This window comes from Crocodylus siamensis, chromosome 12 (genome assembly GCF_052110815.1).
Source record: "Crocodylus siamensis isolate JL-2025a chromosome 12, ASM5211081v1, whole genome shotgun sequence".
Classification (NCBI taxonomy): Eukaryota; Metazoa; Chordata; order Crocodylia; family Crocodylidae; genus Crocodylus; species Crocodylus siamensis.
In genome coordinates, this window is record NC_143406.1 from 8,538,710 (window position 1) to 8,562,233 (window position 23,524).

General features: G+C 54.2%; 1 protein-coding gene across 4 annotated transcripts in view; it reads left to right on the forward strand.

Moving 5' to 3' along the window:
* Positions 1 to 23,524, forward strand: part of NOC2L (NOC2 like nucleolar associated transcriptional repressor) — a 64,235-nt gene that overhangs the window by 4,969 nt on the left and 35,742 nt on the right. For all 4 annotated transcript variants that reach the window (XM_090023496.1, XM_090023497.1, XM_090023499.1 and 1 more), the window contains 9 exons: positions 412 to 522; positions 1,323 to 1,443; positions 2,383 to 2,473; positions 4,455 to 4,533; positions 6,105 to 6,215; positions 7,390 to 7,503; positions 8,260 to 8,448; positions 10,928 to 11,067; positions 19,337 to 19,448. In XM_090023496.1, the coding sequence (XP_089879622.1) occupies positions 412 to 522; positions 1,323 to 1,443; positions 2,383 to 2,473; positions 4,455 to 4,533; positions 6,105 to 6,215; positions 7,390 to 7,503; positions 8,260 to 8,448; positions 10,928 to 11,067; positions 19,337 to 19,448 (1,068 nt within the window). The remainder of the gene's footprint in view (positions 1 to 411; positions 523 to 1,322; positions 1,444 to 2,382; positions 2,474 to 4,454; positions 4,534 to 6,104; positions 6,216 to 7,389; positions 7,504 to 8,259; positions 8,449 to 10,927; positions 11,068 to 19,336; positions 19,449 to 23,524) is intronic.

Genomic DNA, 23,524 nt, shown 5'->3' on the forward strand with positions numbered 1-23,524 from the left:
TGGGGAAGTGCCTTCTTGGACGCCTGTGTGCAGGTCTGCAGGTGGTTAGACTTGTAATGCTGAAATTGGTCATGCATGTAAGGATTCAGTTAGCATTTCTGCAGCCATGCCAGGCCCTCCCTGATCTCGCAGCCCTTTCCTGTCAGTGAAAGGGCTGAGTCCCTGGGATGCAGAAGAGTTGTGTGCACTTTGTGTTTTTTAATATGGAAATGGAGACCTGGAAGGAGTTCCCCAGTGTGAGGCACCCTTACTTTCTACTACCCCACCCTGTAAAGTTCCCTTTAGCCAATATTGAAGCCGTGAACAATTTATCAGGCTTCCTTCGCGGGGTGGGCGGTAAGAGGGTGAAGCAGTGAGGAGAGGAGAGCTCTGTGCAAATGGCATCAGACCTGCTGTGTCCAACTGCCATAGGAAGCGAGCGATGATGACGATGACAACGAAGAAGAAACCATGAGACGGAAAAAAGTCGACTTCATCACTGTGAGCTTGAAGATGGTGGAACAGTGGAAGCAGGCTGCAAAGGTGAGGGTCAGGGGATAGGGTGCTGGGAGGGGGTAGGGTAGAGAGCGCTGAGGGTGCAAGCCCAAGTTAAAATCCCCTCCCAAGTGCAGTGTTGAGACTCTGACTTGAGGTGCATTGTATTTGGCTGTGTCTCATGCTGCATTTAGTAGCCAAGAGTATGGGCAGGCCTGCTCCCATCACTGGTTTTGTACTGATACACAGCAGTAGGTTATGTACCAAAAGAGCTGCAGTGGCATAGCCCCTGTATACAGCTGCATCTATAACGGCATGAATGCTCCTTCATGCCAGCACAGCTTCTCCCCTGCCTCCTGGGGAAGTAAATTGAGTATGAGAAATTTTTATACCAAACCATACAGGGTTGTACCATTGTGAGGGCACCAGAAGCACTAATGCAGTACCAGCTGCACGTGCAGCCAGGCTGTAAATCATGCCCTGACTTTTATTCTCTCCAGTCTGCCTCTGCCCAGGGCGTCACCTCTTGCTCTTCGTCCTCTCCATAGCTAAGGGCCCGATCCTTTGTGGATGTCAGTGACTGGACTTACAGTCCCCGTGAATGCGCGTTCTGGGCAGGGAATCACGCTGGCACTGTACAACTCCTGGGCTGTATAGACACCTCCTTAGGTTTAGAATACTGTGGGATGTTGCAGGCCACTCTTCCCTCTGTAAAGAGGATTTTGATGTGTCCCTTCCTGGGCCCAGTGCTTTTGAGATGTCCTCACTCAAAGCAATAAGAAATGACTAGTAATGAACAAATACGGTTCCGGCTAGGACTCTCACTTCTCCCTGTTCTTCCTTTCCAGAAGGGGCTGACACCCAAAATCTTCCACGAGATCACTCAGGCCTTTAAAGCTTCCGTGGCAACTACCAAAGGAGACGAGGGTGGAGCTGACCCCAGCAAATTCAAAGTCACGGACAGCGCTGGTGAGAGCTTTGGTTCTGACTAAGGCTGCCCTGACTGGGCTGTGGGAGGGTTGGAACAGGGGCTTGGGGTTTGGGAGGGTGATGATGAAGCCTTTGAGGACAAAGTTGGGGAAATGGGTGAAAATTAAGTGGGCCAAGTTTATGCATATCCATCCCCTGGAAACTCAGCAGCAGCCTACGGTTCTTTAGGAAAGACTTGGCTGCTTGACAAAGCTGTGTAATGCCCCTGTCTAGAGCCTGCCCCTGAAGCAGTGCTGAGTTTGAGACAGTGCTAGGCCCCTCTCTCCACTCCAGCAGCCCTCATCCAACACTGCAGCATGTCTCTACAATTCCTTGTCAGTGCCCCTCCACTCCAGCATGGCAGCACAGCCAGTCCACCCCAAGGAGGGCCAGTACACTGTTCCCAAGACACGTAACCAGCACAGAGAGAGGGCCGTCAGTCCCTGTCAGTGGCTAGACTTGGCTGCTTTTGATTCAGTGTCTGTCTACTCTTGGCAGTCTGTCCTCAGGCCTGCTTGGCCACAGGAAGCCCAGAGGGCAGTGCTAGGCTGGTGACCTCTCGAAGGAACCTTCTGCCACCCTCACTCAGTCACTAGCTGAGCTGCCTTTTCCACTCTTGTCATTGCCTTCCAGACCTGATGCCATCCCCAGGTGTGGCAAGGCAGGGTTTGTTGAGCCTCTGCAGCCCTGCTATCACCCCTTTTTTTTGCTCAGTGTGGGGTGTGTACACCTCGCATTCTCCTCTCGGGAGGAAAAACCCAGCAACCCTCTTTTCTAATTCAGTACAGCTCCTAGGACGAACATACTGTCTGCAGCCATTGCTCTGGAAAAGCTGGGTGAACTTGGGGGTGGCATCCTGCTTATTTATACTGCAGTAGCACTGGGGAGCCTGAGTCCCAGACTTGCAAATACTTTACCATCCCATTCTCTTCTGTCCAGTGTTCAACGCTCTGGTGTCTTTTTGCATTCGGGACCTCTTTGGCCACCTGCAGAAGCTGCTTCAGGTGAAGGTGCTGAAAGACAAATCCAAGTAAGTTGAGTGCTTCTTCCCTATACCAAAGGGCATTGCCTGGACTTATTTTGTCTTGTAACCTGCCTATCTGGAAGTCTGTTGCCTATCCCAATGTTCATGGGCTTCTTATCCCCAATCCTCAACCCTCTGGAAAGGGAATAGCCCCTGAAGACCAGATTCCAGAGTCCTGTACCAGGTGGGCATCCACCATCCTCATGTACCAGCATGGGGACTTTCCTCCTGTCCAGGCATGCTTTGAGGCGTCTGAGGTCCTATTGTGAGGAAGGGGAAGGTGGTTTGCAGCTGTCCTGCTTGCCCTTGAGGCATGTGACTTTACAGCAAGTCAACCCAGTGCTTTAGCTGTTTATTGCTGCTAACGCCTTAGGCCCCTGAGCCTGAAGCATGGCAGGCTGGAGCTTCCTTGTGTGACCCGGTCAGCGTTAGCTCATGGGTGAAATGGAGAATAACAATGAGCAACTGGGCAAACAAGGGTACAATTAATCCCTTTCTCCTAAAAGCTGGCCTGGGTCCAAGATCTCCGCATTGCATTCCTGCCCCCGGTCATCTGACTCGCCTGGAGAAGGGAGAGCATCTGACTTGCGTGCACAGTTTAGTGCTCTCAGATTCTGGCTGGCTGCTAAACAGCCATGGCCTGAGGTTGTGTCTGGTGCCCCTAGATGCTCAGGGTCTGCACTGGGAGGGGAGAACTGTGTGAGTCACTGGGGCAGCAGGAAGCAGTGCTGGAGGATGGGTCAAGAGCAGACTTGGCTGTGAGTCTGTGCTGACCTAGTGCCACAGTGTGGTGGTCGGGATGGGGCAGCTGGAACTAAAGGCCAGGGCCTTCTAGGGAGTGGTGAGATCCCCTACCACACTGTGCAAGCTGCAGGGGGTTATAGTGGTTTCCCCCTCAGCCAGGCTCCCTGTGAGAAGGCTATAATCTAGTCTCCTGGTCCTGTTCCAGCTGGAGACTGTTCTCATTGTCTTACCTTCAACTCTTGCCATTTTCATTGTAGTCCACCCCAGAGGTGGCTGCATTTAAGCTGGGGGTAGAGCCAAGCCAGGCGCTCTCCTTAGGTTTGGAAAGTGCATTGTGGTCCAAGGGAGTCCCTGCCAAATACTATGGGAGGTGAGATGGGTGAAGCACCTTGCTGGCCTATGTGATGTGTAGATCCCAGTTCCTGTGCTCAGGCTATGAGGTGGTCACAGTGGGGAACAGCTCCTCCTCCTGCCTAGTAGGCCTGAGCAACACAGATCATGTGTCAAATCACACATCTCTACTGTTAACGAAAACCAAACGCTGCTTTCAAGTAACAGCCTCAGCAGTGTCTGCACATAAGGTAAATGGGGCCTGTACCAGAGCTATCAGACACCTTTACCTTCCACTTTATTTCAGCAGCTCTTCTGTCAGGCAGGCTACACCACAGTACTTTGCTCTTACAGCTGTTCCTGGCATCCCCTCTTGCAGCACCATGTTGAGGGTGAGGCCTTCTTCCTTCATTTTAATGGGAATCTGATGCCTCCATGGCCCCCTCGCCTGGCTGAACAGAGCATTATGGTTGCCTAGGAGTTTCCAGCTGATGGATGTCAGAACAAATCATCCCCCCTCTCATTCTGAAAGAACTTTTTTTTTCTTGTTCAGCCCCAAAGTGGAGACTCGGTGATACCAAAACATTTTGCAGATTAGCCTTGGTTTTGCCAAATAGGAGCAGGAGGCAATGGTGGGGGGGTGGATTTGAACAAGTAGTGGGGGAATCTGAACATTTGTTTTAACGCTTTGAGAATAAGAGGTTGAGTTTTCAGTTGGCAGCAGCTTTCCCCGTTGAAGCTTCCCTCACACTGATTTAATGGAAGCCCTTTAAAACAAACCTAGCCAAAAAGAAATGTGTTCTTTGACCCCAAATGAACCCTTTTCCCTGACTTCTTGGTTGTTACTGATTGCTTTTTTGCTTCAAGCCATGCTGCTTTCCTTGCTCTTAACCCAGCTCTTGCCTATTTCCAGGCTGGTGCTGCCCTCAACCAGCCCGTTCTGGGCCAAGCTGCGACTGGATATCAAGATGTACCTGAGCTGCACTGTCCAGGTAAAGGCCCCGGCTGTGGCTGTGCTGTTGGGAGGTCCTGGGATTCCTTTTACAAACAGCCTCATGTTTGGGGCATCATGGATTGAGGAACAAGGCAGACAAACGTCTGACTTGCCACTGATGGCCCCTTTAAAATGAGCCGGTTAACGGAGCAGATGTTTGCGGCGTCATTTGCTCTAATTGCCCAAACCCAGTTTCTCTGTGTAAGGAGATTCCCGGAGAGACAAGGATTTGCATCTTTAGCTGCTGTCTTCCAATCAGCTCCAAAGGAGGGACGTAGATAGTTTTTTGCTGTCCTCTTCTGCTGCCCAGAGTGGTGCCCATTTGCTGGGGGGCATCTGGGCATGTCTCCCTGCTGACTCCCTGCCCAAACAGAAACCTTGGGTGTTGGCAGTGCCTTGGACTCCTCTTTTCTCTGACTGTGGTATGAGAGAGAGCTTTTTTTAAATAATTGACCTAACTGAAGTCCCTGGCCTTGATGAAAGGGTGACAGGGATCCATCCCAGCTGACCACCTCTCCCTCCTGGCTCATCTCTTGGACCTTTCTGGCTTTCATTTCTCACCTGTGGAACCCGATTAGGCAGAAGCAGTTTAAGGCACTGTCCCTGTTCCTGAGTCTCCCCCACTAGTGTTTTTGGGGTTTAATGACTGTCCCTTCCTTCCCCTGAAACTTGCAAAGAGGTTCCAGTTGGCAGACAACTTCACATCTGCCCTGCCTCATTAAAAGCTCCCACCTATGCTGGGTTATTCACATTTAGATTTCCAAGTGTGGCAACTTTGTACTTTCAGTGCTGCATTTCCACCCTCCTCCCCCAAAGGCTGGGAGAAGCCAACATGCCATTTCATCCTGCACCCCTGCAGCATGCGGGGGGGGGGGTGTCATTTGTGATGGGTAGAGTGCTCACCCTTCAGTGGAAATGTCAGGAAAGGAAAGCCAGGGAGATGGGATGAGGGTGCCAGCGTCCTTCCAGGCTGGAGGCGGGTGGGTTGACTTGCCACAAAATCCCCATCTTGTTTGCAGAGCCATTCCCTCCAGGGTCTGGGCCTCCTGTGAGCAGCTGATATGAGGATTGCAGCCAGCGTGTGGGAGCGCTGGTGCAGGGCAGGTGACAGGTGTCTTGAGCACCTGCTCTGTCCCCACGTATGCACCCGCCTGCCACTGGTTTTTCAGGCTGTGGATGATTTCCCTGTCCCATGGCTGTTTGAAGGCCTCAGAGGCTCAGCAGGGCAGAGGCTCAGCAGGGCAGCGGCTCTGCTCAGTCCTGTCTAGCCGCCAAGTAGATGAGAGAAGTATTAAGGGGAAGAAGTGTTTCCTGTAGTGGCTATTTGGGGCTCTGAGCTATGCTGGTAGCAGGTTAAATAGTTTCCCAAACTTCTGTGGCTTTAAGCTCTTGAAACAGAAGCAAACTCCTCACATGGGAGTGGTTTCCACTGGGAGAGAGCAGAGAAACTGGGAGTCGGGTATCATGCCAGTCATGCCTCTGTGGCAATGGTGGGATGCATGGGAAGGAGTGGGTGGGGGTGACAACCACCAGGCCTGACTGGGCTGGCGCTGGATCTGCCTCTTGCAGCTCCTGTCCTGCTTGACAGAAGCCTCCGTGGGAGCCGCGGTCCTGCAGCATGTGAACACCATCGTGCCTTATTACCTGTCCTTCCCCAAGCAGTGCCGCATGCTGCTCAAGGTAAGTCTGTGCATAGTCATTACTGAAGTCAGGCCCTGGGGGATCCCCTTCGTCCATCCCTTCCCCTGCCTTGGACCTCTCATGGCCTTCAGGATTTGGGCTGTATCCCAGGATGGAGCAATCTCATGGCTACCCCTGCTCCATGTCTGGCTGCTCTGCCTGCCTGTTCTTTTGGTCCCACGAGGCCAGTAACTCTCAGTCCATGGTTCAGGGTTGTGACATCGGCAAAGAGCCACAGGTGATATCAGTGTTGTTTTGAACTGGATGTATCGGATGCACTTTTGCTTCAATCATGGATAATACAGCAGTATCCTGTTGGGCTGTGCATGTATTAACTAATGCCCTGGAGTTTTTTCTTTTGAATGGGAGTGTGTTTGCCCCTGTTTCCCTAGTGGCATACAGAGTGCTGGGGCTCTTTGGTTAACACTGACGCTTGTTTGGCTCCTAGACATCCCTGTTTTAAGCTTATGGTTATCACTAAGTAATGATGCCAGCCATGGCACTGAGAGAGTGGGCACTATGCCTTTGTGCCCCCAGTTAATTTTTATGATGCATGGCACTGCCCCCATGCTCACCCCAGAGGGTCCCAGCAATAGTACAGAAGAGCTGCGTGCCTCTGAAGCACGGGTACAGGAATGGCAGCATTCAGTCTGTGTGTGTGCTAGCGCTCGACTCGGGGGAGCTGGGGGTGGAATATTTTTACAGCAACTTAGTCACAACTGCTGATCACTTTGCAGCAACAAAGCATGGGTGGAGGCGTGGATCATGAGAGGGGGGCAACTAGTGATGTGAAACATCTTCCAAGACTGTAGTGCGGTGTGCGAGTGGGGTGGGAATGCTGTCTGGGTGGCGATGTGTTTGCCCAAGATCACTTAGATCTTGTGTTTCAAGGCCTCTGTTGAGTGCTGCAGCCAGGAAGGAGCTGCTTCCTTGGCAGCGGGAACGAGAACCTTGATGGAGATGCCAGCCTCCCCCACGTCCCTGTTTGAGGCAGGATGCTGAGCTTGCACTGGGGGTGTTGCCTGGGATTGGAGCCCCATCGTGCCAGATGCTGTCCAAGTGTGGCCCCTTTTCCCTCTCCAAACCCCAGAGCGAGAAGGCCCTCTGGCCTCTTTACCAAGATGGGAACTTGTGCATCGCTTATGTGTCCCCCTTTTGTTTCCCTCCTCCCCAGCAAACCATCCATCTGTGGAGCACAGGGGAGGAGACTGTGAGAGTCCTGGCCTTCCTGGTGCTGAACAAAGTCTGCCGGCACAAAAAGGAGCTCTACCTGAACCCGGTGCTCAAGGTAGTGGTGGGGCTTGCTCTGCAGGCCGATGTCATGTGATTTCTGTGCCTCCCAGGGCATGACGGGCGAGCCATCATAGATTTCATATTTCATAGACATCAGGGCTGGAAGGGACCTCGGGAGATCATCGAGTCCAGCCCCCCACCCAAAGGGCAGGAAGTCAGCTGGGGTCATAGGATCCCAGCAAGATAAGCATCAAATTTACTCTTGAAGGTGTTCAGTGTAGGTGCTTGAACCACCTCTGATTGGCAGACTGTTCCAGACCTTGGGGGCTCGGACAGTAAAGAAATTCTTCCTTATATCCAGCCTGAAATCAGAGTTGTGTGCTGCTGGGATGTGCCAGAGGAGAGGCTGGATGGCGTGCTCACTGCTGTTTATGGTCAGAAATCCTCTGTGCCCATGGTGGCAGGGACAGATTGCAGCCAGGCCACTGAGCACCTGAGGAAAAGGAGTTTTGTTTCTAGGGAGATGGACTTGTGCATTGCACAGACCAATCCCAAGGCTGGCACAATGCATTCATGGCTGGGAGGCCCTAAGAGGGCACTCTTGCTCACTTCCGTGGACCCAGCTGTAGTCTTGTTGGCAGAGCTGTGGCAGGAAACGCTGGTTTTGCCTGCTTAGCAGTCTCCAAGGCTGTCTTGATCCGATTTTCCTGAGCAGTGCCATGCCAGAAACCCTGCTGTGCCTATGGCCTCACTGAGAAATGCCCCTCCTCCACGCAGCTCTGTTCTGACCCTGGGTGCCTTTTCCCTGCAGCAAATGTACATCGCATTTGTGAAGAACTCCCGCTTCACCTCCCCCAACGCCCTCCCCACGATCAGCTTCATGCAGCGGACCCTGGCAGTGATGTATGCCCTGGACACCCAGGTGTCCTACCAGCATGCCTTCATCTACATCCGCCAGCTAGCCATTCACCTCCGCAGCGCCATGACCATGAAGAAGAAGGTGGGTAGCAGGTTCTGTAACCGCACTTGTACCTCAGGGTGTGGGGACGGGGAGGGGTATTTCATGAGCTGCCCTAACACACCTATGATTGGGTGGGTGAGCTTGAGTGGCCTGTGCCATGTCTTGTATCCTGGGCAGCCTAAGATGCAGTGGGCTGAGGAGAGAGGTAAACTCGTGGCCTTTCCTTCAGTGCTTCTGCTTGCTCTTGGAGAGGTTGCTCTGGCTGAGAGCTGCCGTCAAAATGCCTCTTCTCTCTACAGCCAGAAGCTGCCCCCCAGCAAACTGAGCTCGGCTCTTTCAACAGCTCTGCTACAGGCAGGCTGCTGTGCTTCCCTGGTTGTAGCGCAGCTGTATAGGGGAATGGTATCCTGCCCCTCATCCAGTGACTCTCTCACCCCAAACTCAGTAGATCCTGGTGGATCTTCTCCCACACCAGACACTTCCTCCTGTGTGTAGTGGGAGTGTTTTAAATGCCTAGCAAGACCCCTGAGGAGAGAAGATCGTGAGCCTGTGGCCCTCCAGCAGTGTCAGCCTGGCAGATCAGCCTGTATCTGCTCAGCACCGGCAGTGAACTCCCCTGAGCAGAGCAACTACATCCCTCTGGGGCAGCCTTGATTTGGGCTATTTCCCATCTGGCCTGTCTGTCTAGAGTCAGATTGCCAATCCAGCCCTCACAGTGGACAGGAAAACGAACCTGTTGACTAATGAATCGGTAACACTTGTGTCCCATGGGACTGGTTACTGCATAAATCTCTTGGGCATTCAGGCTGGGGGCAAAACCAGGCAGAGAGAAACAGCATCTGAGCTTAATGGGATTGTGTTAGCTTCCCACACCTCTGCCCTGAACAGATAGGACCCAAAGCCACTTGGTTGCCCAGAGGGCTTGAGGGAAGCTGAAACCACACCAATGCGGCCAGCGCATACAAATCCCCACAATGAGCTGATTGGTTTAAAATGAGCAGGGCAATGCTGGAGGGTAGATTAGGGGCCGTTGACAGGTCTGCATGGCCTGAATGGGAGGTTGGAGCACACGATCCTGACATGTTCAGTGAGGAGTGACCTTTGGAAAGTGCCCAGGAAAGCAGAGTGAGCCTGGAGCGCTAAACCTTTTACCTCAGCTTCAGCATAGGTTTCTGGGCCATGATAGTCAGCACTTCACCCCCTCGCCCCTCTCAAGGGACCGGTCCCAGTGCCCCTGGGGGAGAAGTGTGGAGCCCAGTGCCTGTGCTGGGGCCAGCATTGGGAGGCCTTAGCACTGGGGGTTCTTGCTGAGCTCTCCCGGCTTGGTGAGTCTGTGCCTACAGGTGAACAAGTCCCTCATGGGACTTCAGGGGTTTTCACTTGGGTGGAAAATGCTAGTGAAAGGGCTGTTCTCTTATGGGGCTTTGATTCCCCTGAGACTGCCCACAAATAGAGTGCGGACGGAGGCAGGGGAAGCCATCCCTTACTTGCTTTGAAATGTTAGTAGAAGTCTTTGTCCCACGCTGCCTGGTCATATCGCTGATGATGGACAATGCAGCCTGCCATGCTGCCCATGTTAAACCCAAGCACGACCCCTTTTCTAAGTATCCTGAAAGCATTGGGCTGAGGTAGAGAGGGGAAGCTGAACGCTTGCTCTCAGCCTTGCTTTGTCTTGCTCTTGATTTTTCTGAGAGGAGGCTGTCACTGTGGGATCCATGCCAAAGCACGGGAGTCAGGGCTGAGACAGCTCTCCCCCCCAGGAGGAGCCTGTGCTGGACTGGCCAGCTGTAGCAGCGTGACGTGGTGGTGGTGGAGGCACCGTGGAGCATACTAGCAAGGGATGATCCTTATACACCATTTCAGGGGAGTAAAGCCCCCTGGTGGCAGAAGCTGGCCACCACACTCCGCTTTTCCAGCCGATGTCCCTATTTCAGCCGATTTCAGGGTAAAGGGGTTTTGTGCACAGTTTGGGAGCAGACACGGATTCGGTGGATAGCTGAAAGGAGGGGCAGATCCTGGCAGGTTCTGCTGTCTAGCTATCAAGGTTTATTTCTGTGCCTTGCTGTGTCCAGACACTTGGAAGGAAGTCTACTAGGTTGTGAAAGAGGCACCTCTCAGCCTGGCTGTTGAAGAAGGACTGGGGCCATCCCCATTTGCAGGTAGAAGGAAGGTTCCCCAAGGCTCCTACACAGTCTGGCTCTGTGAGGGGCCGGGTGTTCAATAGAGGTGCTGCATGCCTGAAGGAGAGCTGCCAAAAAGCACATTGCACGTGGTGTTATCTTCCCTCCAAATAACAGCTAGCACCACACAACCACCAGACTTCATTTCTTGCAGTCTCTTGAACTCTGAGCCAGCGCCTTCCCCGAGCCTGCCATCAGTAACCCACTGCTGTCCCAGCCCGGGTCAGAACTGCAAGCTTCCTGGCCTGGTCTGCATGGCAGTCTGGCCGTCTGCTGTGGAATCCAGGTGTGACCCATGCCTCTTTTTCCAAGCCTGTGTTCCTGTCCGCCTTCTGCAGGAGAACTACCAATCTGTCTACAATTGGCAGTACGTCCACTGCTTGTACTTCTGGTGCCGGGTCCTGAGCACGATCTACCCCAGTGAGGTCCTGCAGCCCCTCATCTACCCTCTGACCCAGGTCATCATTGGTTGCATTAAGTAAGTAGGCCTGGCTTACAGGGATGCTGTTGCTATTCTGCCTTCTGTGGAAACCCGGTCGCCTGGGGCACAGACAGGAGTGAGGGATATGTATGGTCTATATGGATTTAATCCTATGTTGTCAGGGCTGCCTGGGGGAGGTATCATGTATGCAAGTGCATCAAATAGAAATGAGGGACTGATGTGTTGCCTGCCCTTACTGGGGGTTACGTCTGAAAAAAAAAAAAGCAGCTCCCCTGGTAGCCATAATCACTGAGCAGTCAATATCTGTGGCTGAGCAGGATGGAGGGCAGGGAATAGTGATGTGTAACAGTCAGATAAAGGCATGAGCCAAGCTACCTGTCCAGCCAGACTTCCTTGGGGTGGGAGCTGCATTGGCTGCTGCTGCTGCAAAGCTTCCAGTGCCATCCAGCCCCTCTGCAGTAAGGTACATGAGTGAGCTGGGCTGGAGTCAGCAACCAGCAGAGCTGCACTCCTGAAAAGCCAAGCACAGGAAAGGGAAGCCATGATTCGATTGCCTCGGCTGGGCTGCAGCTGTTGCTCACCAAATTGCGAGCATAGGTCATTCCTGATACTCAGAGGTGCTTTCTGGGATGACTACAGCAGTACCAGCCCAGCTGTACTCCTAGTCAAGTGGCTTCTTTCATGAGCCTTCAAGAGAAGCCAAAGGAGACAGTGCTTATTATGGCACCCCCGTCCATGAAGCAATCCTGCCTGATCTTTGCTACTGCAGTGCAGGGGGATGGAAGTAATTCTGCATCTGTGTCTTGCTGTTGTGAGGGGCTGGCATGGGAATCTGAGCAATGGGAACCTATTTTCCCCTTGTGGGGGGGCTCTTGCACTGTGTTGTCACCTTCTGCTTTTTTCTCTGCACCCTGCACCGCAGCAACTGTCTCAGCCAGCTCAGAGCCCAGGCAACATCCTGAACGCCTCTTGGAAGGTGCTGGACACTTTGTCCTGCCCCTGGATTGAGGCCTAATCCTTCCAAGTAGCCGTGCCTGGCAGTATGGCTTACTAGGCCGAGTTCCCTCTTGCAGGTTCCCCTCCCCGCTGGCTCTGCAGCTGCTAGCAACTGCTAACCCCAGCGTCTCTGCCTGTTCTTGCTGGCATCAGCAAAGATGCTTGTGGACAGGAAATGGAAGTAATCACCGTAGAGCCGGAGGGTTTCTCCTGCATTAGAGGCTCGAGGGGAAGGTGGAAGTATTGCTAGCAAATGGTAACTGGTAAAATCAATGGGGAAGAGTTATTTGCTCACCCAGTGTCGTGCAGAGGCTTGCAAATGACGGAGGGCGACAGGAACTGTGTCCTGCCTTGTAAAAGCAGGACTGAGTTGCATCAGTGGTAATAGTTCCATATCAGTGTCGTTTTGCACATGACTGTCTGTGCAAAAGGTAAAAGTTACGGGGGTGTAATGCAGCAGCATAGGATGAGGTGATGGGAACTGTTTCTAGGAGAAGAGGGGTTTCTATGTTGGCTGGAACTCTTGGTATTTTCCATCCTGATAGAAGAGCCTGACAATAGCGCTGCAGCTGATGGGGTCTTCTCTGCACAGTGATACTGTCAGTGCTGGGCATGTGCTGAGTCCTTTGACTCAGGACATGAACAAGAGATGCTGCTGCCTTTCTGGGAAACGGAGAGCTGGAGTAGGTGGTTTCTCTCTCTTTACTGTCTAAACTCTGTTCTCCCAGGGCCAGGGGTATGGCTCAAAGCCTGCTGAAATTTGGGAAGAATCTTTCCAGTGATTTCAGTGGCCGTTGGGTAAAGACCCAGACGTTCTCTTCAAGCAGGTCACTGAACTGTCCCCTACAATGCAGCCACTTCTGGGGTTGAACACCAAAGCAGCGCAGCAATGTGAAACAGTTAGAGCAGGAAGCGACATACATGGCTAGCCCCTTCGTTGTCTGAGCTCTGTGCCTCTTCTCTGTGAATCTGAAATTCCTGCCCCCCAGGTCTGATTAGCTCCTGGGTTTTGGTGCCCTCAGGGGTTTGAGGCAGCCCTTGTGCTGTAAGCTGCTGAAAGTATTAGGAGGGCTGGAGAGGTCCAGTCTAATGACATGCTAGATGTACACCTTGCTGGGGTCGTTTGACCCCAGGACTCTTTCCTGCCATGGCAGGGGGTCGGACTAGATGATCTACTCAGGTCTCTTCCGACCCTAGAAACTATGACATAGGGCAGCTGTGGTGTCTCTGCCTCATTTTCAAGTACCTCTTCTTGTAAGAAACTCTCTGGGGAAGGACTGCAGCCCTGGGAGCACAGTACTCCATCGTGGGCAGAGGCCCTCTTTGACACCTCCCTTTTCATGCCCTGCTCCCATCCCAGTACCAATCCAGGGCAGCCTTGCATTGCTGCTAGACTCACTTGGGCTGTCCTACCAGGTATCATGGTGCCCTGATCACTGCCTGTCCGGCAGCCTCCTATCCTGCATTTAAGCACCCATCAGGATGAATCGGTGTCAGCAGGAGGTAGTATTGCTATGGTGCTGCTTCCCTCCCGTGAGGGGAGGGCTCACAGGGGTGGTCCAAATGGGCTGTTGACAGCAGTGTCTCAGAGCTCCCCGGTTGCTGCTGGGTATGCTGAGCCTCTGTTTGGTATTCTTGTCGGTGTGCTGGTGGAAAGCAGGCCCTGGCTAGGAGGTTGGGGGCAGCCCAGAGGCTATTCTCTCTCACTTCCCCTGACTTCCAGTACCCCAAAGGGGCACAGTGCTGCGGGAACTCCTCTGAAGCCCCAGGGCTTCTACCACTGCTGCATTTGTCCTGTGGCAGTTCAAAACCCAGTATCGACCATTAGGAATTCATGTCTATGTAGCTGGTCACCATGAGTCAAGCCTTCCAGCATTTAAGATTGAGTTGTTGTACAGTAATGTGGGAGCAGCTGTAGAGCACAACAGAAGTGAAGACCCCTTGTGCAAGGTGCTGTACGGGCACCAGGTAGAAAGCAGGGTGGGCCCCAAGTTGCTTATCATCTGCATAAATGGGATGAGACAGACTTGCCCACCCTTTTGTGCAAATGAGGTAGGGCGAGATGGAGTGACTTGCCCAGGGTCAGACAAGAAGTTAGTGGCAGAGACAGGAACTGAACCCATATCTCCAGAGTCTAGCTCCAGTGCCTTATGCACATGCAGTGAGGGGCATTCCTGACACTACTGCTTTCACTTGTCTCCCTGTGGATAGTTGAATTTGACATGTATCGGGTAGAAATGGTATGGTAGAATCGGGGTCCCCACTCCCCTCCCTCGCATCTTTATGGTTAGGGTCACTCTCCTGACCTCCCCCTTCCCTTGGTTTGGGGTTTGAAACTGCTGGCTGTAATGGGTATGTGTCAGTGACCGCCACAACCCGATCAGCTGTGTAGCCAGATTCTGGGCTTGCAGATGCAGCCTGGCCAGGCTTCGTATGCTGAGTGGGGAAGGAGATGCTCAGGGTAAAAGGGTCATAAGGGTCCCCTCCCACCACGCGCAGCATCCTGCTGCGGCTGCAGGGCCCTTGCTGTCCTGCTGACAAGTCGAGGCAGGTTTCCACCTGTCCAGGCACATCCATCAGCTGTCTGGGGCCATGGGGAGGTGAACGTGACAGGTCCCAGGGAGAGCAGCAGCGTGACGTCTGCAGTGTTCAGAGCCCCTGGCCATGACGGTTATGAGTCTGCAGCGAGACAGCAGTGGGCTCGGGTTGGAGGGCGGTGCGAGAAGAGAGCCCCTCTTTTCTTCTTTGGTGAGTCCCCAGCCATGCATCCCAAGCTGGGTGCAATGGAAGGTGGACAGTTGTCAGCAAATCCATGTTAAGGGGAGAGGCACAGCGTGCTAGAGCCTGGGGTCCCAGTATTCCCCCTTCCTTGCCCTTGCTAGAGCTGCACTAACAGATGCAGAGCCGTAGGTTTTGCTGCCCCTGTTGCAACTCTGTTTAGAGCAATGGTGGATGCTGGCAAAAGCAGCACTAAATGGTCATTGCAGGCTGCAGAAGGATAGATGGGGCTTGGGTGAGGCCAGGCCAAGGGTATACACAACTGTCAGCAAGGACCATGCCTCCACATGCCTCCATCTATTCCCCCACCCCTTCCTTTTGGGTAGCACTGGCCTGCATTGGACTTCCGTGTGTGTGTGGGTACTCACGCACGTGCTAGACACACGCACATGCATGGTGGCAGGTCCTCTAGCTCTATTGGTGGCACAACACCTCCTGAGCATCAGCTTTGGGAAGGGGGGTGGTAATGGAGTCTCCCTTTTGCACCCTGCTTTTGGTGGGTTCCTGCCCCATTGCTCCCAGGTGCAACCGGGGCAGAAGGAGCTGTAGGGCTGTGCCTCAGATTAGGCTCCTGTATGAGCAACTCCTTCATCAGCCACGTGGCTTCAGAACTCGAACCAGCCGTTCTCAGTGTGAAGAAGGAGTCCATAGTAGTGGGCCCTGCTCCTGCCTGCTGCCCAGCGCGAAGCTGCCACTTCTGGGAATTAGCCGTGAATCAGTTTGGCGTGCCAGGTTGGACACTGAACTTTGTTGAGCCACAGACATGGGATTGCAAGGAGCCTACCTGACCTAGACAGCCTTGACCAGAGCACGGTCAGGGAGAGTAACATGACGGAAGGGGCTCCGGGGTACTTGCCAGGTATCCCCAGTGGGCTTACACAGCCCACCACCACTTTGTAGGCACGCTGTATTCCCCACACTGGCTCCAGGGTGCTGCTTGCTGCACTCGCCTCCGACTTCAGCATAGACGTAGGCCTGCAAAAGTAAAGCACAGGTCCCAGGAGAGCTGGGTGAGACTGCACCTGCTGGGCTGGAGCAAAGTCTGTGGGAGGGGAGTGTGAGCTCTTCCATCTTGAAGGCCGTTCTGTGTGCCACCTACGCGGGCTGCCTTACTGGGGCAGCAAGGGCTTGGGAGTGCACTAAGATCTGGCCACCATGAGCACGTGGCCTCAGAAGAGGCTGCCTGAATGAGGTTCTTCATGGGGCTTGTGCCTAGTACTTGGGGAGCAGGGGATATAGGTATGCTGTACCTTCCTCAGAAGACTAAAAGCATCCTTTGCCTTCTGGCCTTGGGGTGCTAGGTTGCTTGTCAACATCTCTTGCAACTCCCATGGCATCGGAGTGGGTTAAGCTCAGCCTTTTCCCATGGTAAATGTCTCTTTTGTGGTTCTTTGCTTTCCATCTGCCAGAAGGTGGCACTTTGCTCTAGCAAAAGAGCCGGCAGACGGAGACGGAGCTTGGAGGGGGTGGGGGGCACCCGCCTGTGTGTGGGAGGGAGGCGATCAGCTCCTGCCGCTACACCAGCTCGTTACATGAGGGGACTGGGGAGAAATTACCATCCGTCGAAGCTTTATTGCTCCAGGCAGGGACCAAGGCAGAATTTAAAATGTGCTTAAACAAGATAACTAGTAGCAGAGGGCTGCCTGCTAACATCAAAATTAGCTCCCTCGTTTTCTCGCTCCCGCTCCCCCCTCCTCGCCCCCGTCACTTCTCCAGTGTATAAAATGCATTAAAAATGCATTTAAAAGGGTGTGATGGAGAAATGGGTCCTGCGTGGCTGGAATGGGCATGTGATTGGGAGCAGGTAGGAGGCACTTCGCGGGCAGGGAGGTGATGTGGGGTCTGGGGGGGAGAGGGGCTGGTCAGCTGCGGTTCTTGACAGAGCCGCTCGGGGAAGCTAGTTTGCTTGGCTCTCGTGGATGGGGGCGTAGCTGGATGTTTGCTGTGGGGAACAAGACACTGGCACGTGGGGAGAGAAGCTGTTCCACTCCAGTGCATCCAAATCCTTCCTCATCTCATGCGTCCCTCGCCAGCCCTGTCCCAGTCCCAGTGTGTTTGGTCTCATCCTTTTACTTGCACCTTTCTACTCGGCTCATCCCACCATCCAGGGTCTCCTTGCCATAGGGCTCTCCATCCATCAGGTCCCTCCTGCGCTGCTCCCAGCAGGAGTGATAACCCACAGGAGTCGGCCTGTGGGCTCTCAGCCTGCACGTGTGCTCTGCCCCATGGGGCGAGGGGATGCCCTGGCGACTTGGGAGCAGCCACCCTTGGCTGAGCAGTCTGGATGCTGGAAGGAGCTTCCTTCAGCCTCCCCAGCAGAGGAAAATTGGGGCCACCAGGGAACTTAACAGAAGGGAACTGCAGCTAGTAAAAATACTCCTTGCACAGCCTCAAATGGCTGTACACACACCCTGCTGCCCAGGGGAGGCTGGGCAGGGAGGAACAGCACACACCGCCGGGGCCTCCCGGCTGGGCCCCAAGTGACGAGGCAGCCAGCCCTCTTCCCGCACCGCCGGCCCTCAGGCCCCGTGGCGTTTCTCATTCCTCGTGCGTCCCAGCCATCGGGAAGTTAGGCAGATTGCTGCGCTGCGAAGCACTCTGAAATTAATGGTCTTGGTTTACAGTAAATCTATACCTCTAACAGGTTTATCCCTCGATCAATTAATTCCTGAAGAAGGCTTTCGTCATCTCCAGCGGTGCCAGATTGAGGGTGCAAAGTAGATTTATTTCCATAATGGATCCAATGATAATTATTTCACTATTTGGTGGAGGGGGGAGGAGAAGGGGCTGATTTATGTGGCCCAGCAATGCAGTTTCTCTCTCCCGGGCTGCTCAGCAGGCTCCTTTATTTTTTTTTTTGTTTTCACTTTTCAGACTCTAAGCTGGAGGCTGTGTTTAAAAAAAAAAAACAAAAAAAAAACAAACCCCTTGGTCAGCACTGAAAGCATCAGCATCTATTGGTAACGTGGCCTCTGGGCTGTGGCTGGTCCCGGGCAGGCTTCATGCTCAAAGCTGCTAGCTCACAGGAGGTGGGCTCTGTACTCTCAGCTCTGCTGCTGGCTGAAGGGACTCCAGGCAAAGTGGCTTCTCTTTGTGTCCAGCTGCTGGTTGCAGATTGTCCTGTGTGCCAGCTCAGGTTGCACCGATCCGTGTGTAGTGGGAGTTTAGGTGGGCCAGAGAGGGGTCAGCCTGTTGTTTTCTGTGTCTCGGTCCACCCCTCCTCTCCCAAGAGCACTGCAGGGAGAAGACCTAGCTGCTTGTCATGGGGCAAACACAGCTTTGAGTGGTCACAAGCTCTGGGCTCGTGTGGGTGGTGCTAAGTGCTACCCCTGTTCAGAAGGCGCTGTTTGCATCAGTCTGCTTATTCTCAGTATTGCAGGAGCCCCTCATTGTGTTGGATCCTGCATGCACACAACTGACACTTGGCCCCCAAAACCCCGTTACAGCCTAAGGCCGGTGCGGGGGAGCAACGGGGCAGTAGTGAAACAGCTCAGTGTCGTGTGATACAGCCGGCAGTCCGTCTTGCCAATGGCACCTCTCCTGGTACAGAGGTGGCTGTGAAGGAGAGTTGACACATCAGCACATGCTACGGCACCTCCTAAATGTGGGCATGGTGTGTCCCTCAGACCCTCCAAAGATTCAGCCAGACCAGAGTACTTAGCATAAATAAAGCAAACATAAAACACATGTCTGGAGGAAGTGCAAACACCGTGTGGGTGAGCTCCCCCACTCCCCGCCCTTTCCTGCTGCTCGTTCCAAGTCCTCGCTCTCGCTGGCGGCGCTCTGTGGCAGTAGGTAATGGATCGATTAGACGGCGCGAGAGACTGTCTGCGGCGCTGGTGCCCAAGCTGCCTGGAAGTGAGGCTGCTTCCGTGGGACCAGGGGGTGCGGGCGTGCGGTTTGGTGCCTGTTGGTAGAACGCATGGCTTCCTGCATCCCCTGCACCGTGCCCCAAATGCGAGATACCCCTCCTTCCAGCCTCGCTGTGTAGGCTTGCCTGGGCTTTCTGGTGCCCCTCGCCCACCTGCAAAAGAACAGAAGGCAACACAAAAACTGCAGTGTAACGTGCAGTGCAGCTAATGCTCCCTTTGTTTGTCACCCACTTTTCCTCCTCTGTCCCACATGGCTTGGTTGGTACTGTGCCCACTGCGAATGCATCCCAAGTACCTTAGCCTGCTCACAGGCTTCTCGAGGCAAAGACTACATAGTGTTTATGCTGGTCGAGTGACCTGTGCAGCTTTAAGTTCTGAATAACGTGGCAGCTGGGTGGGTTAGACCTCAGCAAGGGCTCTGGGAGCAACAAGGGGATGCTGCTCTGTAATGCACATGGTGCAGAGTCTCTGGAAGACCCCAGTTCAGGGACATGTGAGATCCTTAGCTTGGGAGGAGAGTATCTCTGGGCACTTCTGGGGGGGAAGCTAAAGGGAGCACCAGACCTGTGAAAGGCCCGAGTCTCCAGTCTGGAGGTTCTTGGGTTCACTCCCCTCCCAGCTGACCTTGCCCAATAACCTCTCCTCCTTTCCTTCTCCAGACTGGTGCCCACAGCTCGTTTCTACCCCCTGCGCATGCACTGCATCCGTGCCCTCACCCTGCTGTCGGAGAACACCCGGACTTTCATCCCGATTTTGCCCTTCATCCTGGAGGTAAAGCAATTCCTTTTCATCCCATAGCAGCCAGTGAAAGCTGCCTAAACGCATACCTGGCTGGCACCTGCAGACTGTTCTTGGGGCTGCAAACTCTCTTCACTGCTTGAATGCCAGTGAGTGGCATCAGAAAGACCAGGTTCGCACTATCAATTAGGGAGGCTTAGATGTGGTGCCTCTGTATTGTAGCCCGGGGTGCAGGCATGAATGCCAAGGTTGCCTGGGTACAAACTGCGTCCCTGGAGCTCTGGGGCAGCTTCCAAGAGAGGGGCAGGGGTCCGTTCCCAAGAAGATACAAACCACAGAAGACATCCCATTGCTGTTGTGCCTGGTAACACTACCTTCCTTCAGGAATAGTCCTCATCCCCACCTCTGTGTCCCCTGTCAGCACACTTAGACAGTGCTTTTGAAAGGAATTTGGGGAGTGGGTGCTCCAGTCTGCGAACATGCTGTAGCTAAGCTTACAATGGGCATCCCCTGGTTTCTCCAAGGTGCTGGGTCATCTTGTACCAGGGGGAAGCTATAGCTTTGTGTTTGTCTGTTTACCCTTGATGGGGGGGCTCAGGCTGGAAAACGTGGGTGGGGTTGAGGTTACCAGACTTCCTGACATTGGGGTTGAGGGTGGGGGTGGAAGTTGGACTTTGAGGTTTTGGCTTTGGCCCATCTCTAACTTCTAGCCAAGCCAGCATGGAAATGCCAAGAGTTCAGCCCAGAACTGCCATCGCACACTTTTTGTAATAAGGGTACTTTTATAAATAGTTTATACATGATTAATAGGTGTTTTAATTAATGATTAATCATTATAGACTCCAGCAAATCAATAGGTGGTTTATAACCATCTACAGCCTCATTCCCGGGATGTTGTAACACAGGTTACTTGCAGCTGCAGTCAGCTTATAACATAGCAGGCATCTCTTAACCCTGTATGAGCTGGTTATAAATGTAATTGGCTCCTTAGCTGTGCCCCAGGAAGATTTCATGTCCCAAGTCCCAGCAGTTGGTGGTGCCTGGTCTAAGACTGCAGGGCACTGGATCTAGTGAAATGATCATGACAACAAGCCTAACCTGTCCGAACGGAGGATTTTGAGCTGGGGGGAGAGGAGAGGTGTCTCAGTAACTCGTGGGAGAGTTTCACTGGATTCTCGGCTCTGACTTCTCATGCCCTGGCACCTCCAGAGGCAAGGGAGCTGGCAGTGAGCCGGGAGAAGGGGAGTCTTGTGTTATGTCTCCAGACAGCAGCATTTTCCAGCGGGAGCTACTGAGGATGGACTGCGTACGGGCTCCTGTCTTGGTCCTTGTAGCCACAGGTGGCTGAGGACTCTGTGTGCATATTAGTGCTGTGCTGTCAGCCATGGACACCGAAGGCCTCATCAGCCACAGGTTATGCCCAGCAGAGTCGGGGACGGCAGGCCCCACTTCCCTCCTCTTTCTTTCCCCTCACCCCATTGTTGCCCGACCAGTGCACCTCAAGCCTTGCAGCGGGGGAGGCACTGGTAGGTGCAGGAAGGGGGTTTAGTCTCCACGGTGCTGCCTGTCTGCTCATGTTGCTGACAAAGGAGCTACAGGGGCCGGTGCTGGTGGCGGCTTCTGTGATTGCACCCAGGACCAAGCCTGCCACATCCTGTCCCCTGGGACTCATTGCCGAGAAGCTCTGCGTTGACTTCCCAGTCCCCTGAGCCCAAGGGAAAGGTGCTTTGCCCAGGGGACTGGGGCTTTGGAGACGCCTGGGTGATTTCCCAGCTCTGCCACAAGCTGCTTCTCTTACCGGCAGCTCTTGCAGTCAGGGTCCTCCTCCTCCCGCCTCGACCTCTCCACGCTTTGCCCCCCCAGAGCTGCGAGAAAGCTAGCAAAGCCATATCACAGCTGAAGCCCAGCGCTGTCTGGGACGAGGGGGGTGCGAGAGGGCCCCAGTGGTCAGCGTGACAGGAGGAAAAGGGTGATGCTGGCTGTGGTGGCAGGGGAGGCGTCTCAGAGAGCGGAGCCAAGCCAGGAGGGCACGTCCCTCCTCGGGGTCTGTTGAAGCAAAGGCTCTTGTGGTTTCGTGTTGTTGTAAACGTCCTTTGCAAACCACATCCTGTCAGCCTGGGGAAGCCAGCGCCGTTTATACATCTCCGGCCTCCCCCGCCACCCCTCCCAGCTCTGGCCCACGCAGCACTGCCGTTTGCCTGCTTCCTTCCTCCCGCCGTTCTCTCTCTCTGAGCCCCTGCCAGCCTGCCTGAGCGACAGAGGCATCTCCTCCCTGCTCAGCAGGGTGCTTTCGGGCTCCAAGAGATAAAGTATTCCCCTTTCTTCCCATTTCACCCTCGTGTAGACCTCCCCCCTATGCCCCCCCATGGCAGGCTGGTGACAAGCTGCGTATCGGCCCCAGCCAGGCATTGCCACACCGCACGCTGAACTTCCTCCTGGCTTCCGCAGGCCTGCGACCGCATCCGACGCTGCTGCATGCGCAAGGCGCTGCCTCGGCTCAGCCTGGCCAGGCCGGGGGCTGAGGGGAGGGGTGCTGTCTTGGGTGCTCGTTCAAAATGCCGCCTTGCCTTTGAGAAGGTGGGGTGATCAGCGTGCAGGAAAACCCTTTCATCTCTCTGCATCCGCCGCATCCATTCCCCCTTGCTCCCTTCCCCCACATCATCCATTGGGTGCTTCGCAAGAGCATTTCAGGGTGGGGTTTTTTTGGTCTTTGTCCATCTCCATCCTCCTTCCTCTCAGCGTGGAAGTGCATGAGCTCCCTCCCAGCCCCCTCACAACTTTGCCTCTGCAGCCAGCCATCCTCCCTGAGGTGGCAGTGTGGGGTGGTTATCCCCAGCGGGGAAACTGAGGCACAGAGAGTTGATGGAACTTGCTTAAAGTGACCTGAAGAGCGTGTGGCTGAGCCCAAAGGTGAAGCCAGGTTTTCCTAGTCCCAGCTCACTTTCTTAATGATAAGACCCGGGCAGACCCATACACAGCCCAGTTTCCAGGGCAGGGTGACGCTGCGGGTCCTTGGTGGTACCAGGGGCTGGACTCTGGAGCTTGCGGCGCCGCCGTTGTTTGCGTTTTTTGGCTCGGCAGCAGCCGACGTCTTTGCGTGGGGAGCGCCCTGTTTGCAGTGCCAGAATTCGGGTTTTCCGAAGCGGCAAGTGTTTTATTTTATTTTATTTTTTTTGCTGGCGGCGAGAGGTGATAATGCTAATTCCACCCCCGGTGCAATCAAGGCAATCCACCGCTCACCGCCTCTCCCCCTTCCCCCGGCCCCTGTCACCGCAGAGCCTTCAGGAGATGTCAGATTGAATGTCTGTGCGATTCCTCTAGGCACAGGAATTCCCCAAGCCCCTGCCACTGGAAATGAGAGCCAGCTCCTTGATTCATCCTGACAGGGACTTCTGCTCCTCAGCAGAGGCAACCAGCCACAGCGCCGCTCGGACCAGGCCCTTCCAGGAGGGGGATCGGCTGGGAGAAGCCATCTAAAAATTGCCTTTTTGTGCTGCTGAGGCAGCGGGGAGGGGAGGGGAAGGTCTATTTCGGATTCTTCCCCTTTCAGGGCCACACGTTCCCAGCGCTTTCTCAGCGCTTCAATTATTTTGTGACAGGAGCTTGTTTCTGCAACGAGAGAATTGGCGGCTCGACCGCTGGAAGGCAAGTGTGGGTAAACAAGGTGGAAATCTCCCCATGGGGAGGCCTGGCGTGCCAATTTAAAATTAGCTGCTCCTCCGGGGGGGTGGGGAGCAGGTTAGCCCTGCCATGCGGAGAAAGGCAGGAGCTTTTCACTCCGCTGACACTCAGATGGCTGGAGTTTAGCGTGGGCTGTGCAGTGGGCTGTGCAGAGAGGCTCCCGGGGGTGTGTGGAGGGGGTGGGAGGGGAAGGAAGGAAGGAAAGGGGCTGGTTGTGTCTCTGAGGCTCGCAGCCGAAGCAGGGGCAGTCGATAACACTGGGCTTTGTAGATGGCGCTTCTCAGCCATGGGAGGGCAAAGATGCAGCCACGGTCATCTTGACTCCACAGGTGGAGAAACTGAGGCGGGGAAGAGTCTTGCCACAGGTCACACAGGCAGGATGCAGGCTCCATGCCTCACAAATCCCAGACCCTCTCTGCTGCTATGGC